This window comes from Hypomesus transpacificus, chromosome 3 (genome assembly GCF_021917145.1).
Source record: "Hypomesus transpacificus isolate Combined female chromosome 3, fHypTra1, whole genome shotgun sequence".
Classification (NCBI taxonomy): Eukaryota; Metazoa; Chordata; class Actinopteri; order Osmeriformes; family Osmeridae; genus Hypomesus; species Hypomesus transpacificus.
Genome location: NC_061062.1, coordinates 7445705 through 7465625, shown reverse-complemented (window position 1 = coordinate 7465625; position 19921 = coordinate 7445705). Strand labels below are relative to the sequence as shown.

Sequence of the window (19921 nt, the reverse complement as noted above, 5' to 3'; positions counted from 1 at the left end):
TTTACTGGCCTGAAATTGTTATTGCATTCATAGTGGATTTGATCAGTTCTATTGTCAATTCTATTATACAAAATGATCAAGAATATTGTTGTTATTTAACACCATATTCTAGGTAAGCAACAAAAACAAAAACAATTCTCACAAGGTTTTAATAACAATGGTTTTAACGATTTAACTGATACTATACATATATATAGACTGCTTATTAAAAGTGTTTGGAAGATTTCTGTGATTCATATCTCGTGTTTGAACAACTATATCACTTCAATGTGTTTCCATGGTAATCTTAATTAGTTCATACAGTAGTGAAATAATAATGTTGCCATGTACAAGACTGTATATATTTAACCTTTTGCTACACTATGTGGTAATTAGACTTCATATTATATTGGCAAGGTTTTGCCTACGAAACCTGTACAAACAATCCCACCCTCAAAAAATCAGCTTGAACCTGGTTTGAACTTGCACATATCATCTTTCACTCATTAGTTTATCTCAAATCTCTGAGATTTTCTGAATTGCAGAGTTGATGATTGTGTTTACTGGGTGAACAACTCCTTGTAGCCCCCCAAGTGTGGCTTGGTCTAGTTGTGCACTTCTGCTTTTGCCAAGTGTTGCTCAAATATGTATATGTTGTTCCTTTGTTGGGTCAAATTCAGGTCTCTGAACTAGGTGTGTTGTGTTGCGTTGTGTTTAAGAGGTATGTAGTCTCTTCAGGAATTTGAAAGTCACTGTGAGTGAATAAGCCCCTGACAACTGAAAAATATTGTTTTAGCAGACACTTTATTCCAAAGCAACAAAAAAACATGGGGGATTTCAACCTATTGAAGTCAAATGTTCTACCACTGAGCTCTGCCCACCCCAGTAGAGAATATATATATATAAACTTTGTCATACATTTACACATTTAAAAATCATGTAAACATGTTACATGTATACGTGATTGGCAGTCAGAACACTGTGTCCCAACATTGATCTCCATCTTGACTGAGTAAAGCTGCGAGAATCAGTTCTGGTTATTTATATCACTTGACATTGAGAATGTGGGCTGATCTGAATTCAGCTGTACAAATGGGATCCAAGAACCACGAGTCTGTGGCAACCTGATAAAATGTAATATAGCTTGCCATCTCCTCTGGGATTTGTCTCTATATTAGAAATTCAAGCTGTGGCTGTCAATGCTGTCTTTTTAAATGCTTTATCATGGGCAGCCTAGTACATTGAACTCTGTGCAGAATACTATATATCTGTCTGCGTGCAGTAGCCTGTTATCATAAGGAGAGATAGAGGGGCTCTTGGCAGTGTGTTTACAGTAGACTGTGGGTTTAGTGTAGCATGTTGTGTACATGTAGCTATAAATATGAATTTAGTCACTGATGACTCATTTTGAGACATGGCCATTTCAAGTATTAATTAGAGTTTTGTTTGTTTGTTGTAGAATTACACTATTTTAGGCTGTCTTGGTTGTTGTAGTGTGGGTGGATAGCAAGCTTATAATAGCCCACTGGAGCCCACTCCATCCTGACAATATTCTTTTTATTTAATATTATTTAATGTGTTAGAAGGGCTCTATTTAGTATGTTTTATATCTTGGAGGAGTGGGGGTTCAACATTACGTTAACTCTGGAATTGTTGGCACAAATGGTAAAGATGTGTAAACAACTTTACCAGAAAAGCCAATAGTTCCGGAGCCAACTGAATATATATATGTATTTTTTTTGTTTACAGAGACAATGCAGTCTAACATTGCCAGCTAGTCATTGTGTAATTTAGTTTCAGTCTTGCATGTAAGACAGAGACTGATTATGTTTGCGTCTTCGTATATTAATGAGTGTTGTAATGTTTCTAAAGAACATTCTGCCTCTGAAGGCATAGATAAGGTTAGTCACAAGAAAAATATTTGACAGATCGATAATGTGCAATAATATAATGATTTTAAATTAATTATTTTTTTTTCATTCATAGTTTTGACTTTACATAGGCCTACAATAGTTGTTGTTTTTTACTCACAATGGGTGATTCGTATGATCTTTTGCCATCATCACACCATCATCACACCAGTCTGTCTTTAAGAGTAAAATATCTAATCGACGGGAGATCGACTGTAATTCTGCACGGTGCATTGTTGTGAATGAGGGATACGCTGACGTCAACCTCGAATGTCAACAATGTAGCGCTCGAGAGAAGGCGTTTCATACGAGTGTTACAAACAGCAAGAGAAGGAAGCTGCATGCACGCCGTTTTTGATAGCCTTAACACATACGTTCACTGAAAAATAGTAGCTGGAGAGAATAGGCCTACTGCTTTGGTCATTCTAAAAGCTAGTATTGATGACTATTGCAAAACACGCGCTTTCAGCAGTTTGCAGCGGCTGTTAGTGAAGGCACCATGTGGAATCATTCTTGATTTGTAAAAGGGAGCGACAGAGCGCTGACGTGCAAGAAAACGGGAAAGTTAAGGTGATTATTATTGCTTTATTGTTTATGTTTTGCGACCTTGATTGATATAACAGATCATTTGTCATGCTATGAGTCTAATATCTTTGGCAATTTTTTCCTGCATTTTGCCGCGCATTAAATTAAATGCCCTTTCGGTCTTTGTTGACATGAATGTAGGCTATGCATGCATAAATATTCCTACATCAATTCCTAGTTTAATAATCAACGTTAGCGCACAAATGGATGCAATCATCGTCCCATTGTGCGAGGGGTGACAGTGCGCTTTGTTGTCCTAGGCTTGTTTTTGAACGGCCATAGCGCAGTGGCTGGGTGGTCGCGCTGGTCAGCATGACTCGAGCTTTCATAACGATGAGGACACTGTCATCTTGCGGAAGGGGGTGCAGAGGGACAAAGGATTCGATGTCAAAGCGTGTATTCCCGCCCTTAATCATCATGAAATCCTATTGAATTAATAAAATCACCTTATTGGTGTAACTAAATAACGTGGTAACGCAGCATACTAACTGCCAATAAAAGGAGCATGTGCCATTTGTTTCTTTCAAATGGTAACTTGTGTCGTGATATCATATTAGCACCAACGGAATGTAGGCTATAAGAATTTCCATTGAGGTCTATCACGGGCTAACACTGTTCTCCACGTGAGTCACAACCCCAAATCGAAGCAAAATGCAAGATCACCGTTTTATTTTCTATAAAACAATTGTTAGAAAAAATGCCTTTCTAATCAGTATTTATTTATTTATTTACATTGCATTTTTTGCCTCGATCTTTTCCCTTACATTTAATAGCTTTTATTCAAATGGATCCATGAATCTTAATCATTATCCCCAATGTATTCGTGGTGCACTTTTGTACAGTAATTGTTAGATGGTAGTACATGTGTGTGTTTTTCTCAAATACCTGTGTAAGTAATTCAATTGAGTTTCAATAGGTTGCTGAGTATGTATTCATGTTAAGTTGTACAAGCAAAAACAAAAGACTTCCATGGTCCCGAAAACTTTTCTTAAAAAATGTTAGTTTCAATATCTCACATTTATTATTTATTGAAATTGTTTCCACTACCCTTTGTCCTTTGAATTTATCTTTGTCAGGTTACTTTTATCATGATCCCTCTCCTAGTTCTGGAGGGGGGGAACACCAATAGGGGCAACTGTAATTCAAGCACTTGAGTGGAACATTTGTAGCAAGCCTCGGATGCTAAGGAAAGCGACTTACATCATTGTTTTGAAATGAAAGGAGTGGGGGAAGGTGGGACTTGCATGACCCTGAGTTGTTGACGGTCTGCTAGTGCTAGTCAATGAGCACAGTGAACCATGAGGGGATATAACCAGAGCTCTGTCACAGACGTAAACACTGAGGCAGTTGGGCCGGCCCGGATAACGGTTTAGTAGAATGTGAATGAGAATAAGCAAGTGAGAGATGACTGAAAACTATTACATATTTACTTTTACGTCTTCTATGTGTAGACCACGATCTCAGTTTGTGAAAATGTCTGAACCTGACAAACGTATCCCCTCAAACGTTCAGATGTTGATATTTTCAGGAAATATTAGATCTCTTAATAAGTTAGTAATAATACATAGGCTACATAGGGGTTATGTACAGCATCTTAACCAATATTCATGTGATTCTTGTACGTCTCTTGGGTGTGTGAGTGTTTATGGTTTGATGAGTGTGTGTGTGTGTAGTGAGGGAGGAAGATGGAAGGAAGGTTGGCGGTTTGCGTACTGTGAGAGGCATACAGGTGGTTCGTAGGGAGTAGTGTGGGAGGGTGTGAAACACACTTCCTGTTCTGGGTTTGTGCAGAGGCATATAGTCGGTTGCTAAAATTACAGGCTCTTTTGTGGCACTAGTTTCCCTCTCCTAAAATAAGCCAGACACAGCTTTTGTGTAAACATTATAAAGTTGGAGGTGTGAAAGAAGGGAAGTATTAAAGTGTTTGGCCAACTTGATTTTGCAGTATCTCAAGGACGGAAGTCGTGTGTGTGTGTTTCTTTGGAGGGTAAACATCTTAGCTCGGTCACACCGTGCCCCTAACAGTGCATTTGACATTTTGTGTGAGTGTGTGTGTTATTGAAATCATAGTATCATTTATGGATTTTCTTCATCTCTGCCTGCTGCCATTGCTCATGCCATACAGTATTCGCACCTCTTCACTTTCAGTTTTTGTTGTTGTGTTTTTTGTTATAGATCAGGTCCTCCAGAACCGTCCGGTGACACTGAGAGGTGCGGAATAGGCTGAACACAGTTACGCAGAAAGAGTAGAGATAATCAGTAAAGCATCCACAGTGTTCTGCATTGATGCCCTTAAGTAGTCTGTAGACCTCTGCGATAGAATTGTGGCGGTGCATAGAGCAGGACAAGAGCATAAAAAGATTTCTAAAGCTCTGAGTATTCCCAGGAGCACAGTGTCCTCAACAGTTGTGAAATTGAAAAAGCTTGAAACAACCAGGACTTTCCCTGGATGTGGCCAGGGAACTGAGTAACAGGGCAAGAAATACCTTGGTCAGGAAGATGACTTAGAACCCAACGGTCGTTATGGGTGAATGAATGGGCCAGAAATGGCAATTTGATCAATTTACATTTCAATCTACAACACACTCAAATGTGCTAAAAGGGATGAGGTGTGAATACGTTCTGAAGCCACTGTAGTGGGAGCCAGATAGCAGAAGGGAAAAACAGTACACATAGAGAGATCTACAACACACAGGCAGACAGTCTAGGGAAGCTTGGGAGACAGTTTAAAGAAATGCCATAGTACTAGAGCACTGCCCATAATTTATAGACTTGTCTTGAATGCCCAGCACACTTAACCTACCTTGCAGAGTTGCATAATAGAAAGCTGCTGAGTTCTGAAAAATTTATGAGTGAAAACCGTCACTGACTGAAAATATGTGCAAAGCATTGCGCCATCCAAGCACTTGTTCTCTGCGGAAGTTCTTTCAAAATGAATCAACATAAGATCCATCCTGGCTTTAAAAACATTTGGGAGTTCACTAAAGTCCCCCTGTCCGTCTAAAACTTTACTTTGGAGTCATCTCAGTTCATACATGTACACTTGGCTGGGAGCGGGTCTAGAAACTGCAAAGATTGGAATGGGTAAAATTGGTAGGATTTTCCAGCGTTTGCAGTGGTTCTTCAAGGGGGGACAATTTAATTGGAAGATTGGAATACAGATAATGACCATAAAGCCAATCTTTTATGTACAAATAATACTCAATAAAGAGTGCAACTGAAATTCTAGAATCCACCCCTTCAAAACCCCACAATACATCAGTATTGTGTTCTATTTTCACACACCTTGGAGGTTGTTGAGAATTCCTAGCCCCTATCTATGTAGGTGAGAGAAAATACATTAATAATTTGCCCTGCACTGAAGACTGCGATGTGTGTGTGTCTGCATACTGCATACCAGAGTCTATACACACACATACTCGTACTTGTGTGTTTTGCGAGTGGGATGCACATGGGTGTGTGTGTAAGGAGGATCAGGATTCCCCCGCACACCGCCTGTTTGCTGAGGTGCAGGTACTTGCAGCCGCTGTGACGCCTGAGCCCCCCCATCATCACATCCCATCAGCATCTCCAAGGTGATAAGGACAGGCCATCCCCAGAGACGGGGGAGTGCTCCAGGCCAAGCCTTGGAGGGCGAGAGAGAGAGAGAGGTGTGCTTGATAACCCTCTCTTTCCGTCTATCTCTGGCTTCACCTCTCCATTTCTCTTTCTTTCTCCCCCATTGCTCTTTATCTTTCATTTGTACCATTTGTCAATCAGTATTCCATCTCCTTTTTTCCCTTTTATATTGGCTGACTTAAAAAAAATTCCTTCTTCCCCATGCACCCTTTCTTTTGTTTTACCATCTCCATGGACCATTAGTCTGCCGTCTGTCATATTTTAGCCCTGTTTATCTTCATTAGCCCATGTTTCCTGTGTCGTTCCTCATCACAACATCCTGCAACCTGAACACAGACTGTAATTTCAGTGAATGCAGGATACACTGCATTCATCGAAGACATCGATCATTGATCGACATCAGTTCATGTATAAGGAAGCCCTCTTGACTGTGTGTGCTCAAGCTCATTCAATATTCCATGAATCCATCTGTCAGCACCTTAGCACAGGGGGACGTTCCATGACATAAATGTATCTTTTTAGGCACAGTGTGAAGTAATGTGTTCCTGACAAAAGTGCACAAAGTTCCTGGTCCACTTCAATGTGCTGCAACAAAAGAGAATCTGACACAGGATGTTTTCCGCCTGACTGTCAACAATTCTTAGAGTCAGGTTTTTTATGGTGTCAAGGTAGAGTAATGGTGATTGGTTGAATTATTTGAGATCAAACCATATTCACTGTGGGTAACTGCAAGGCTGTATGCACTACTGCAGAAAGTAATAACATAAATGTTGGTCATGGGATTCTTTTTGATACATTAATGTGATACATACTTTGAAATCTTTTTTTCTTTCATTATACATATTCAATGCAAGTCCATTAGATTTCTGTATAGTTTTTCATTGACAAGATCTACCAGCCATACATTACCACAATACCTTTTTCATTGATCCAAACCCTTCAGTAAACCTTTTTACACAACCAATTATAATCCACCTGCCTTTAAGGATATTTGTGGCACTCTACCGGGGGGGGGGGGGGGGGGTGGGGGGTGGTAATATTGGCACAGGCTCTCATGTCGGTGGTACAGAATGGGATAATCATGTCACTGATCTGGCAACCCCCATCTGGCAAGGCAGAGTGGAATTGGTGTAGACATGGGAGGGCAGATGGTGGGAAGATCATACCAGGGGTCTTTGTTGTTTGGGTGGATGGGAGGGCATGTGTTAATCCAAGCATTCCATGGGTGGGCTTGCTAAGAAGAAGCAAACTAAAGCTGTTGTTTGTGGTGCACATTCATTGTTTGTGTTACCATGGCAAGATCGACATGTATGCCGGAATGTGGATGTTCTACATCATGTTAAATCATGTTGAAATGACCACCGGTAATCAGTCCCGAAAACTGGTTTATTGTCAATGTCTACAGTACAAAGTTCAGAAATCGTTCATTGGAAGTAGTTAAAGAAATTCTACTAAGTGCACTTATGTTTTCATGCCCAGCAAACTCAGGCCACCGTGTAGACATGAACAAAATTCTACCTTGCAAAATAAAGACAAAGGCCCCATTGTGAAAATTGAAATGCCAACAAGAAAAGGGCTTGTCAAGCACATGAGACAGATAACCAAGCCTTGTAATTGTATTTATAAACACCAGTGTTGCAGGTTTGAAGACGCATGGAACTAAGTACATGTCCTCCACATGGCAAGTAGAATACTGTTTATCAACTAAAACTGAATTGAATAGAATATTCAGATGCTAAGGAGCCCACAGGAAGGAAGACAGACAGGGTCTAACAGAATGAGCTGGATTCTAGGAATGCACTTAGCTCTGGCTGCATGCTAGAGGCTGTCAGTCATTAACCAGTTGAACCCAGTGAACCCAGGCGGAGGAGGGGTGAGGTTAATCTTGGCTGTGTCCTAATAGCCCAAAGTGGCTTCCTTTCCTAACCAGCCAAGTCTTGTGTCTTTCTTTAATCGGCACTGATTTGAAAATGACATAATTGGTGTCATGTCGTCAGTGTAGCTGCAGTAGGATCAATGGAGGGAATGCTTCGACTTGTCTTGATTGCTTCCAAATCTGTACTGATATAAGAGTGGAGACGAGAAGACACTTTGGATGATTGAGATAAAGCTTGGGTAGGCAACAGTTGTGTTTCAGTGTGTGTGCGCTTGTGTGACGTGGAGTCATGTGCTAAACAGAGAAGAGGGGGTCATTGAGAGGGAAAATCCTCCAATCGAGTGAACAAAATCAAACAGATCGTAGCTCTGGTTTGGTTTAAGCTGTTTCATCACTCGGCAGGTCATTTTAATGTGGAGTAAAAGAAAAAACAATCTGAATGGCGTTTCATGATTTGGAATAGGTTGTTAACAGAACCGTACAGAAATCCTTCTTTACTGTACCTTGTCCATGACAAGGCGGAGGTGGAGGGAGAAATGACAAACACACCCTCTGTCCCTGGCACTTTCACTCTCATTCTTTGGCTCTTTTACTATTTCACACACACACACACACACACACACCGTCTCTGTCTCGTGCTCTTTCGCTCTCACATACATATTCTCTGGCTGTTTCTCTGACTCTCTGTCTTGTCACTTGACTTGTGCACGCACTTTCTTTGCTTCTTTCCAAGCATCCTAACCATGTTTGCTTTGGCTGATATAACTTTAGAAATAAGCTGCCTAGTGCCAAACACTCTATAGTGAAGGCTACACATGTCTTGACAGAAGACTACAGTTTCCACATCCAATTCCATGTTTGTGTCTGAAAAGAAACATGGCTGTTCCTTTGATGTGTGAGGATTAGTGTTGTTGTGCTTGGAGAGATTATTTAGTACCTGCGGTGGTAAACAAGCACTTTGTCAGACTCATAGTGATAAAAAAAGCGTAAACCTTTCAAATGATGCATTGGTTAAACATTCAATTTCATCACCCTCTTAACTGCTTTAAGATGGCATTATTGTCCGTATGTGAACACCATTTTGCCAGTTTTCTTGAAGGTTTGCCAGTTGAAAAAATGGTTAAACGCATTAACTACCATGGACCTACAGAGCAATGCCCATAGCAATAACAATATTGTAGCTACATGGGAACCACTATAGAGTTACACTTAACGACAAGTCATTACAGAAGTAAAAATTGCTATGCAGGAGGTGGAGCTTTCCAGGGGTACGTAGATGTTAACATTGATTTTGTTTTCGTAACACAACCTTCAACTGCCCTTTTACAACATCCAGTTACCCCTTACACCCCTCCCCCACACTGCCTTCTTGAACTTTTGTAAAAACCCATACACTAAAGACCATATAATGACATTGCAATATCTAGGTATCTACAATGTTTTTACTGTAGGTATTGCTCGTAGCCTAGGCCTCACATATCTGCGAAGCGATCTCATGTTAAATTTGCTCTGGCACATAGGTCTGGCCACCCTCCCATTCAAACAGATTTCCCTCTGGCATGGAAAGTGCCAAGCCAATCACAATCTGTTTTATGATACGCAGTGAGTGTAATACAATGACTGTACAGAGAAGCGCCATTGAGGCATATGTAAACGACCAACATGACGTTTTGTTGCTCTGCTTAGTTGTATCTATCCAATTGCATGCAGAGGCATTTTTGATCTGCGCTCTTTGATAACGCCCATGGGAATCTTCAATGAACTGAGAGGTTCCAGACGTCCGCTTAGGCCAAACCCCCTGCATGATGGGGTTGTGTTGTGCCAGAAGTTAATAACTGTAACTCCACTGTCACTGGGTTGCCCAGCAACCCAGCAGTTGCATTCCGTGTCAGGTCGAGCATGCGTTGGATGTATTGAACACGTTCATCAAATCCACTAAAGACAATCCACTTTCCTTTGGTACATCAATGTACCTTAAAGGCAGGGTCGTTAAGGTTGTTGAGACACACTACCGTGACTTATGAATTGGAATGAATGCATTCGAGAATGAACTTGTATTCCCTATTCATTCGATGGAGAAAAATGCTCCAGAAGTATTTGGGCAGCACTTTTCTCATAATGATAATGAAATCATGTTCATTGCAATGTAAGTGAGACATAACAGTAATATTATGGCTCAGATGACTCTTAGATGGTCTTCGGGAGGCTTCTTAATATGACTCCTCATGTTTAATCAGCACTGATGAGCCTGCCAGAGTATAACGGCAATGTGATGCTATATACAGTACCTCTGGGCACAGACGCAGGACTAGGGTAGAAACAGTAATGAATAACTTTGCATGCATAGTGAATCATATAGGAAACTGACAGGGAATGATGGCAAAGTTCTGAAGCAGTAATTCTATAACTCAAACAGATTATTTTAAAGAGTTATGTGATGTGGTTCCATGCAGCTGTGTCAATTTAACAAGTTAACAAAACTCAACTCAATTTTAGGTTCCAAAACGTTTTACAGATAAGCCCCACAAACACTAACTTAACACAAACACCTGAACACATGTACAGTCGTTTGCAAACATAAGCCCCCCAAAACTTCAGGAGGATGCTATTTATAAGTTAGGTAGCTTAAGGAAAACGAATAAAATGAATAAAGTTGTAAGTAAGCAAAACAAGTTATTTTTTTATGAGAAGTTTATTGAAACTAAAAACAACGTTCTACCATGTTTTCTTCTCATGGTGCAATGTTTGCAAGAGGTTTGTATACCACTGACTGTTGAGCAGGATTGTGAATTTACAAGACTTACTGTTCTCTTAGAAATTAAAGCTATATGCTTGTAAAGAAATATGTCCATTTTACCTAACAAACTTGCATTGACAAAATGAACTGTGAAACTATAGAAACACACTTTATTAATAACTACACACCTGACGTAATCAGGTGCAAACATGAAAACTTAACATGATTGTTAAGTAACCTTAATTCAGTGTGATTTATTCAAACAAAAACAAAAATATTTCAGCTTTTATGCATTTTTTTCATTTGAGTGCTTTTCCATGGAAATCACAGAATAATTTACAGATTTAGGCAATTATGAAGGTAAAGGTATTTTAGATAATTATCTTCTCTGACAGGTTAACTCTTCTTATAGTTGTACTACTTAATACTATCAAGATTTGTTTGGCAGTGACAAATGAAATAATCTATCAAGAACCTCACATATTTATTAAGATCTCTTTCTCAATGTTTTGACAGTTATGTCTGGCCTAGATGTGGGCTTGTTCAAAGGTTAGGACATCTTAGTTATCAGGGATGGTCCAGATAGCGTGACTCTACAGGCGAGAGACTAAGGTGGACCAATAGTATTGGGGCAACACCTGAGTTGCCTTGAAACTTTAGAACGAGAGTGCCACAGAGACAGAAGCTAAAGGCCTCAGGCTAAAAATGATGTCAGGCTCACAACTGAAAGAAGAGGAGAGTGGGACGACGATGATAGGAACCGGACATGGCCAAGTGTAGGTCCCCAAGGATGTAAACTCCCCTACACATGGTAGAAAAGCTGTAATGAATACAGGCATCCACATTGAAGCATCCAAAAATAGGGACTAGGTCATCTATCGGTGCTGTATTTTTTGTAAATTAGGATCAGTTATCATGTACCTGTGTCTCATAGAGAAGAATGGATAAGATGGAAGAGAGGAAGAAGATGCCACCAAATATGTCCTCCAAGGAACACCCGCACCCTGGGAAACCTGTAATTTAGGTCATAGTGACTCAGACTTGTAATTGGGGTAGACTTCTAGAATCATATGAGTTCATGGTCTGCTTTTTTTGCATTGAGACTTTTTGACAAGTTGAATCCGAGCATGAATATTGTAGTAGATGCTGATACTTTTTTCTTCCGCTTACTGTGCTTCAGGTTGCTGTTTTTATTCACTATTCATAACAAAAAAAATATGAATGAAAATATTTGGAACTCTTACATTTTTGACGTACAAAGATTATGACTCAAGTCGTGCATATGTCATTTTAACATGTTAATTAGGCTATAACGTCAGCCTGCAAAAAACCTGCACAAAACCAACACTATGCTGTATATTAAACTGTTCCCTTTTACTACATGGAAACTGTGGAGGTGGAGAAGGAATGACCCACTCGTCCTTTTACTTTCAAAGGCCAAAGTCTGCTCGTCTCCGCCAACCCAAAGAATGACATCTCCCACATGAAAGAATCTCTAAGGTAGAACTTTCCTGACTCAATGAGTCATTTAGCAACAGAAAGGTTTCATACCCTCTTGATTACCACTCATTTACAGTACTGCTCATTGTTTTGACGTGCAACCTTTAAGCCCCAAAATCATATATACATTTACATTTCTGTACTGTATATATATTTTTTGAACCAAAAACAAGTTGATTTCATACCTTGCGACGCTGAAAAGTGTATTGGCATACTAAGTCAGGTTAATTTTATTGTGAACGTAATCAAATATGATTATGAATAATTGCTTCAGTTCTAAGTACATTCATACATATGCTGGTAGATCTGTTTATTGAACCATTCATGCATGTTTGGTTCTTAGACCCTGCTCAAGTTCCCTTTTATTGTTCTTCAAATGAAAATGTGACTGTTAATCAAATGTGAACTAGGACAAAATATGTTCAACATGCAAATGTTGCTGCACAAACTGTAGGTCTTATATTCAACCGGTATAAATGTCACTGTGTAAATAATAGGATTTGATATTGTGTTATACTCTGATCTCAAGCTTTCTACTGTTCAATACACCAGTATGACAGTATTTTTTTAAGTCTCTTCCTTTGGCCGATTCTGAAACAGAAGAACCTCAATAAAATCTAGACTACTCTTCAGTTATTCAGTCGGTAGCATCATAGATGTGTCACTTTATAGTACAGTTTTAAATCTTAGTGGAATACATTTTATATTTGACTGGGGTCCTCCCTTGGGTTCAAATGACGGTAGTGTTCTGTGTCACAGCGGAAACCCTTGCTTCCTCCTCCAAACTATTTCCACCAAATGTGAAAACTGATGCAAAGCATATTGTTACTACGGAGGCGTGAAAAACAGTTATCCACAAACATGTCTTCGTTTTTTACTTTGACGATTAGGAAGTCATGAGCTGTGCGATTCTTAAAAAAAACACATGACCTCAGAGCAATATATATGTGTCTTCAAGATAGCCACCTTTTAGTCACTTGGCATTCCAAGTATTCAATTATTAAAACAAAATCACTTCAAAAGAGTACATGAAACAGTAATGTTTTGCAGTTTATATTTGTGCATGCCCTAATCTGACCTCTGTTGGTGGGTCATTTATATTAAGGGTGCCGTGGCATTTGCCCTTGTGCCACTGCGCAGGGTATGACGTTGCAGGGGTTACCCTAAGATCAGACCATATGAGGACACAGAATGTGGCTGACAGACACACAGACTGGACAAGCAGTTCACGACAAAGAGAAGGAAAGGAGAGACAGAGAACTGTCCGTACTCATGCTGCTAGTTTTTGTGAAGATTTAGCGGCCGGCCACATTCACCCATTCAGTTTTCAGTCTTCCCCCATTAGATCCCTGTTAAATATAGTATGTGTGTGAAATGCAATGTAGTGTCCTGTAGTGTTCTGTCGTGTGTGTGCAAGCGCATGACTGTGACTGGTGAGTCACGCTGGGCTGCAACCAACACTGGTGGGTCATGATTCACTGAAGCTCAGTTTAGTGGAGTTGAGTTCAGTCAACACACATTTTATAATCATTTTCCACTCCTGCCAAGATCTCCCAACACATACTCTTTGTTGGAAGTGAATTTGAAAAAAAGGAAAAGCACTTTATTTTCATTTTCTATTTTAAATTAATAAGATAATCATTGAACACAAAACTAGATTTCTCAGAACGAGCCCTAATTCTTCTGCATGAGACTTGTTGGCAGACTGAGTAGGTCTTGGAAGTTTGGTCCACATCCTCAAGTCGGTCCAAAAACTGCTTGGTGGCCAGTCAAGTCAGAGTGAAGGACACTTTACTGTTGTAATGTGAGTGACCAAACTGACATTGTTGTGGACTAAAGAGATTATCACAGTGGTGCTTCTTTGTTAATGTGACCAGGGCATGCAGGATGCATTGTGGAAATGCTTAGTTTGTAGGATATAATATATTAGTTTTTCCTGCCAAATAATAGTGTATTTTCTTATCTTGTCCCAATAATACATGGTATTTTAGAATTTATGTGTATGTCAGTATGGTTAAAATATTTGCTATCGATCAATGTCCGGCAGACATGGGTTTTCTTTTTTTCTTTTGAAGATAAGTACAGAGATCATGCTCACAAAGTCAATATATTGTATTTGTCCTGAAGATGGCTATTTGGCAGATTGTGAGAGAAACCCAATGCACACAAGTGTATAATATTATTTAGAAATAGTAAGGGACTATGACCAGGTCTGTTTTGTCAATCTGAACGTGAGCCATAGACCACTGATATCCACATTGAAGGAAGTGTTCATTTGCCTGTATGTTATAGACAGGCCACAAGGTGAATGAGACTATTGATAGTCAATGGAGCCAGTGTTACCCTGTCAGCGTCTTATGTGTCACCCAAACCACTACATGTACAACAACCACCACCACACATACCACACAGATACCATTTGGATGCCCATGAATTCAAATGGCACATACTGCTCCACATGCTCCCCATATACATCCAAACCTAAAGTCCATTTGAAATCCCTCAGTCCCACTTTATTTGACAGCATGGTCAAGCACAGGTTGTCTCCAGACTCACATCTCAAGCAACCCTTGACTAGTCCATTATACTGTCTGGAAGGCTACAGGGGAGGGGGGCTAATTCCACTAAATCCAATTTCACCTATGCCACAATGAGTTACGCTGGCCAAGGGGCTGACAAGTTGCACAAACATGGTTGGAGATGATCTCAGAGAGAGCCTATAGCAAAGCTGTGTTGACCCTCGTGGAGGTGAGACCTTCAAGGCTGGTGTCGAGAACAAAGGCGTATTGTTAACGAGCGAGCGATTATGTCATCAGGAGTTTTCCAGCCCCAGGACAGCTTAATGAAGGCCCCTGGTAATGTACCCTTCCTGCGGATTCTGCTCTTTAAGTTACACAATTCAGGTTGAGAGGAGACATCCCAGAAAGCATTGTGAAATGTGTGGTCATCATCGAGCTTTGTTGTCTGTGTTTTGGGCAAGATTGCACGACACATATAAGCACACATAGACACGTTAACACAGGAATTCTCACTCTCTTTTTTCACTCTCTTTCTCACACACACCCTCGAACACACCGTCTCCCCACACTACACACACACACACACACCACATCATAAATTGAAAATAAGACATAATCAGGACAGGGGGTAAAGGGAGGGAGGAGGGAAGTAGGGCAGAACAGTTGTCAGTAGTGAATACACACTCACATACAGACTCTCTAAGCACACCATCACAACTATGCATCAACCCTTGAGTGGGGAGTCCTGCTAAATTATTACTGTTTGATAATTAATAGTTTTTCTCCCCCAGAGGAAGAGCGGGGGCCCTGGCTCTTGTTGCTTTCTATGATGAATAATTTACAGGCTGGATGCTGATAACCCTGCTGCTTTGGTCTAATAGAAGCCATATGTTTTACGCTGTTGGCCACCAGAGGATGTTATCTCCCCCCTATTCTGAGACCAGCAGTCTTAGATGTGTTGGTTTGATGGATGCACATGGCCAGGATGGAGGTTTTGAGTAGGAAACCAGTGAGTGAGAGTTGTCATAAAAACAACAAGTAGAGTTGAGGCGGCAAATCCTTCAATTTTCCACATTGCAACAAAGAGGGTTGGCACATTGGAACATAGAATCCTTGCCAAGGTTTAAAAACCTGCGTTGAGCTGATGAAACAAATGACCAACTTACATTCCACCCCCCAATGCAATTGCACCATTGCCCTACACTGTTGCCCTATTTTACTGTCTAACATCCCAAAAATGTTTCAGTATTTGATTATCCTTGAATATCCTGTATTCTGTTTATCTCTCGGTGGCTCACCTAGCTGGAAATACAACAAAATGTCATGTACATGTTTGTTATTATAACCTCATGATGTAAAGATATTGTTGGTCCATTTTGGCAGGGTTGTAGTACACTGTTATGGGTATCAAGCTTAGCTGTTTTTTTTGTAGTGTGGATCTCGTTAATTTACAGTAAACAGACAGATAGACACAGGGACAAGCAACACTTGTGTATTTTGTGTGGCGTAGAGCATGGCCTGATGGAAGGGACATAATATGTGCCGACAAAATGTCTCCTTCTGCTGAACATGGGCTTTCTGGAGCCAAAAGGGAGAGATCAGCGCATGGCAGTCTTGACACACCTGAGCCAGATGTACTCTTCAAGCTAGGATCACAGGGGACTGCTTTATGAGGGACAGGGAAAGGGAAGCAGATGAGGGAAGGAAATGTTTGGTTTCGTCTTTGAGGAATAGCCAACATACCTAAATGGAGTTTTGGTAAACAATACGTGGGATGGTGACATATACTTGGGGGAGAGTTTTCTCTGGACACTTGTGGTTTTACTGCCTTGCTTTGGATCTTTCTGATGACTGCAGCTACGATGGGGAACATACCTGCCAAAAATGACAGTGGAGGATGATGTGAAGACTTACTGGCAGGCCTTTGAGAGAACTGCCACCCAGTGGCCAGAGGAATCGTGGGTGCCGCTTATGACTCCTTTCCTCATTTAGTTGGCTAGAGGCATGGCTGGCCCCAGTAAAGCTGAGTACCAAGTTAAGAGAAAAGGGCCCAAAGCAGCCCAGCACCCAGGATGGATGGGGGGTGGGACAGCCCAGGAGCTTCATCACTGTCACCGCTGTGGTTTTCAGGGCCATCTTTAGTTGGCCTGCCCTCAACAGGATGTACTCACGCCCGCAGAAAAGTCTTCTGACACAAATTACGTGTCTGGCCGTTCTCAAACTCATCGATTAAATACTATGCCTTCTGTCCCTGCTCTAATGCACACACTCATGGGAATGACATCATAGATGCATATCCAATCACATCATGGGCCTTTACTACTTTGTTTTGCTGTCACTTTAATACATGATATCAGTTCAATACAACAAAGCATATTCATTTTTGAAAGTCTGTCTTCACTCTTGAAAGGCTTTGTGTGAGCCAGTTGGTGTGTTGGTACTCTGTGTTGACAGTGTCTGAGATGACTGAAACCTGCATGCCAGAAGTGAACACATGTGGGCTCTCCATACTATATATAGGAATGCTCATGCATACCTAGACAAAAACACACACACAGTCGAGCTCTCTCGCTGGGGATTGAATTGAACAGTTGAGCTACTGCTTCATTCGCAGCCATCAGCTGGAACAGGTTGATGGTTCTTCACTGGGCTCAGTACGCTTCTTATATCTGAACTGAGCCAATGCCGGGGGGAAAGGGGATGACTGCAGTCTCCTCTTCCTCCTCCCCTTCTGGCACTCATCAAGTATTACCAGTTGGTCTTCTCGACAGCCCTAGAGCAATCATTAGACTGTTCACGGGATACAAGATTACACCCATGTCTCTAAACTGGCTGTCAAACTAAAGTGAAGTTGAAGAATGTCACCCACACATTTTATATACACACATACCAAACTAGGATGATGAAATAACCGGTAACAGTTTGTTTACCAAAAGCCACCAACTGTGTTTTGAGCAGATGTAATCGGTGTCTTTGTGTGTGTGTTTGGGGGTGGGTTGTATTTGCTGTGGAAGAGCAATGGCTTGGGGAGGCAATTTACCAATGAAACTATGGGTTTGAAAATTTTATATTGCTTTGTGCAATACATATCGCAGTAACTTCTAACAATATATATATTTTTTGTTTCCGTTTCACTTTGTTCATTTTCTTCACTTTAGCTGGCAACCAACTACCTTTTCACAATCATGTGTGGATTTCTTTTTTATATTTCAGGAATTCACTTTTCTCAGGTTATTCTGTTTACTATAACCCTTGAAGTCATTGAGGGGTTTCGTTTTGAATTCTCTGATGATGTATGTACACTCTCACATGTTAGGAAGGAGGTATTGAGGTAATACAGTGTAGTAGCACATTATTTGCTGGCATCATAGTGAAACTGGCTCATCATGATCTAGTCTAGTACTAATTATAGCATGTCTATGGGCCATTCTAGAAGGCAGCCTGGAGACTGGTAGGAGATTATTGTGAATTCTAGTTATGGTTGTTCCCCTGTGTGTAGGTGTGCTTGTGGGTGGGTGTGTGCTTGTGTGTGTGTTTGTGTGTGTATGTGTGGGGGGGGTGGTGAAATAAAAGCCAACTTCTCTGCTTTGCTCAGGAACAGTCTGACTCCAGGTTCTCTGCCTATTATAAGGCCATGAGTCAGCAGAGACAAGCCCCCTTTCCCTCTTCACGCATCGCTACACACACACACACTCACACACAAATACACACGCATAAACACACAGTCAAGCAAATGGCACTCACACACATACACAGATATGGTTTCATGCACTTGCATTCTATCTCTCTGTATCTCCTTCACACACACACACACACACACACACACACACACACACACACACACAGACACACACACAGCCGTGGGCTCAGACAGACAAACTGCAGGCTCAGCTGTCTGTGCAGGGGCTTTAAGTGCTGCATTTGAGATGAACACAATGAAACGGCTTTGGATGGAGCCGCTTCAATCTGGTGATATCTATTGGGTCTCACACCCATTCTGTTCGTTTGTTGTTCACTCTTCTTGCAAATTGTTTGTGCGAATAAAGTCATACTGTCAATATAATGTATTTTCACCCTAACCCAATCAATAAATGCTCTTATGGTTCTTCCCTTTGGCACTTATTAGTTTTTTCACAATGTATGCTTCATGTTTTGGCTACCCGCAATGTTTGGGGCTATCTCGTTGTTATGATCAGTGACCTATGCACTTTTGTAAAGCTCTCTCTTGGAAGTCCCGTTGGATAAAAGCATTTGCTAAATGAATAAATGTAAATATATAGATTATGAAGCATTGTTTAGTTGTGTTGTGAGATGGAATAGACAATGGAATGGCCATGTGTATTTTATCTCATTCTGAGACACCTGAACTGCAATAACCGCATCTTTATCTGCACAGTACCTTGTGTACATTGTGCTGGAGTGCAACTGGTACACTGCTGTAGCTGGTGAATAAAAGTCAGACCTTTTCTACATTTCAAACGTAAATACATTTCTATGATGATGCAAATCCATTTTTCATCAACCAAAAGCTTCCTCCTCAACAAATGTGTATCAAACACTGAAGGTTCATGTGTGTCCCCCGCCAGGGCGTGAGGAGCGGGATGTGGGGCGAGGAGGGGGCCGGAGAAGCGCCCATGTACGTCTACGAGTCCACAGTCCACTGCACCAACGTGCTGCTGTCCCTGGAGGAGCAGCGGCGGCAGGACGTCCTGTGTGACGTCACCGTGGTGGTGGAGGGGGCCGAGGTGCGGGCGCACCGGGCCGTCCTGGCCGCCAGCAGCCGCTACTTCCTCCAGGCGCTGCTGGGGCACACGCATGCTGGGAAAGAGCCGGTCATCAGCCTGCCTGAGAAGGTGGGTGGCACCAGTTGCAGCCACGCGAAACGCACTGGCATCAATGCAAACATACGCAATAATCGCCCCTAGAATTTGTGGATCTTTTTATCCTATGAACAACACAGGTGGTTACGTTGTATGCATGCAAAAGCAGTAACATTACAAGTCAAAAAGTGGTATTATTGTGGTATTATTTCTTTTCTGGGTCAGGGTAACTAATGTTTAAACTGAAATAGAATCTTTGATAAATGTTTTGACCCTTTTAGCAGTTGTTTGTCATTGTCCATCGTTATGAACTACCTGAACACTTAGGTTTTTGTGGTTTGATTGCAGCATGATATTTACAGTATTCTGGGGGGAAC

At 41.1% G+C, this 19921-nt stretch overlaps 1 protein-coding gene across 2 annotated transcripts in view; it reads left to right on the top strand.

Annotated features, from left to right (window-relative positions):
• Positions 1 to 2179: 2179 nt before the first annotated feature.
• The window catches only part of LOC124465292 (transcription regulator protein BACH2-like), a 28536-nt gene continuing 10794 nt past the window's right edge, over positions 2180 to 19921 (top strand). Inside the window, exons 1-3 of one of the 2 annotated variants that reach the window (XM_047017018.1) lie at positions 2180 to 2459; positions 2735 to 3097; positions 19311 to 19577. In XM_047017018.1, coding sequence (XP_046872974.1) covers positions 19326 to 19577 — 252 coding nt within the window. In that variant the 5' untranslated portion in view covers positions 2180 to 2459; positions 2735 to 3097; positions 19311 to 19325. The remainder of the gene's footprint in view (positions 2460 to 2734; positions 3098 to 19310; positions 19578 to 19921) is intronic. The other variant, XM_047017010.1, reaches the window with a different exon arrangement.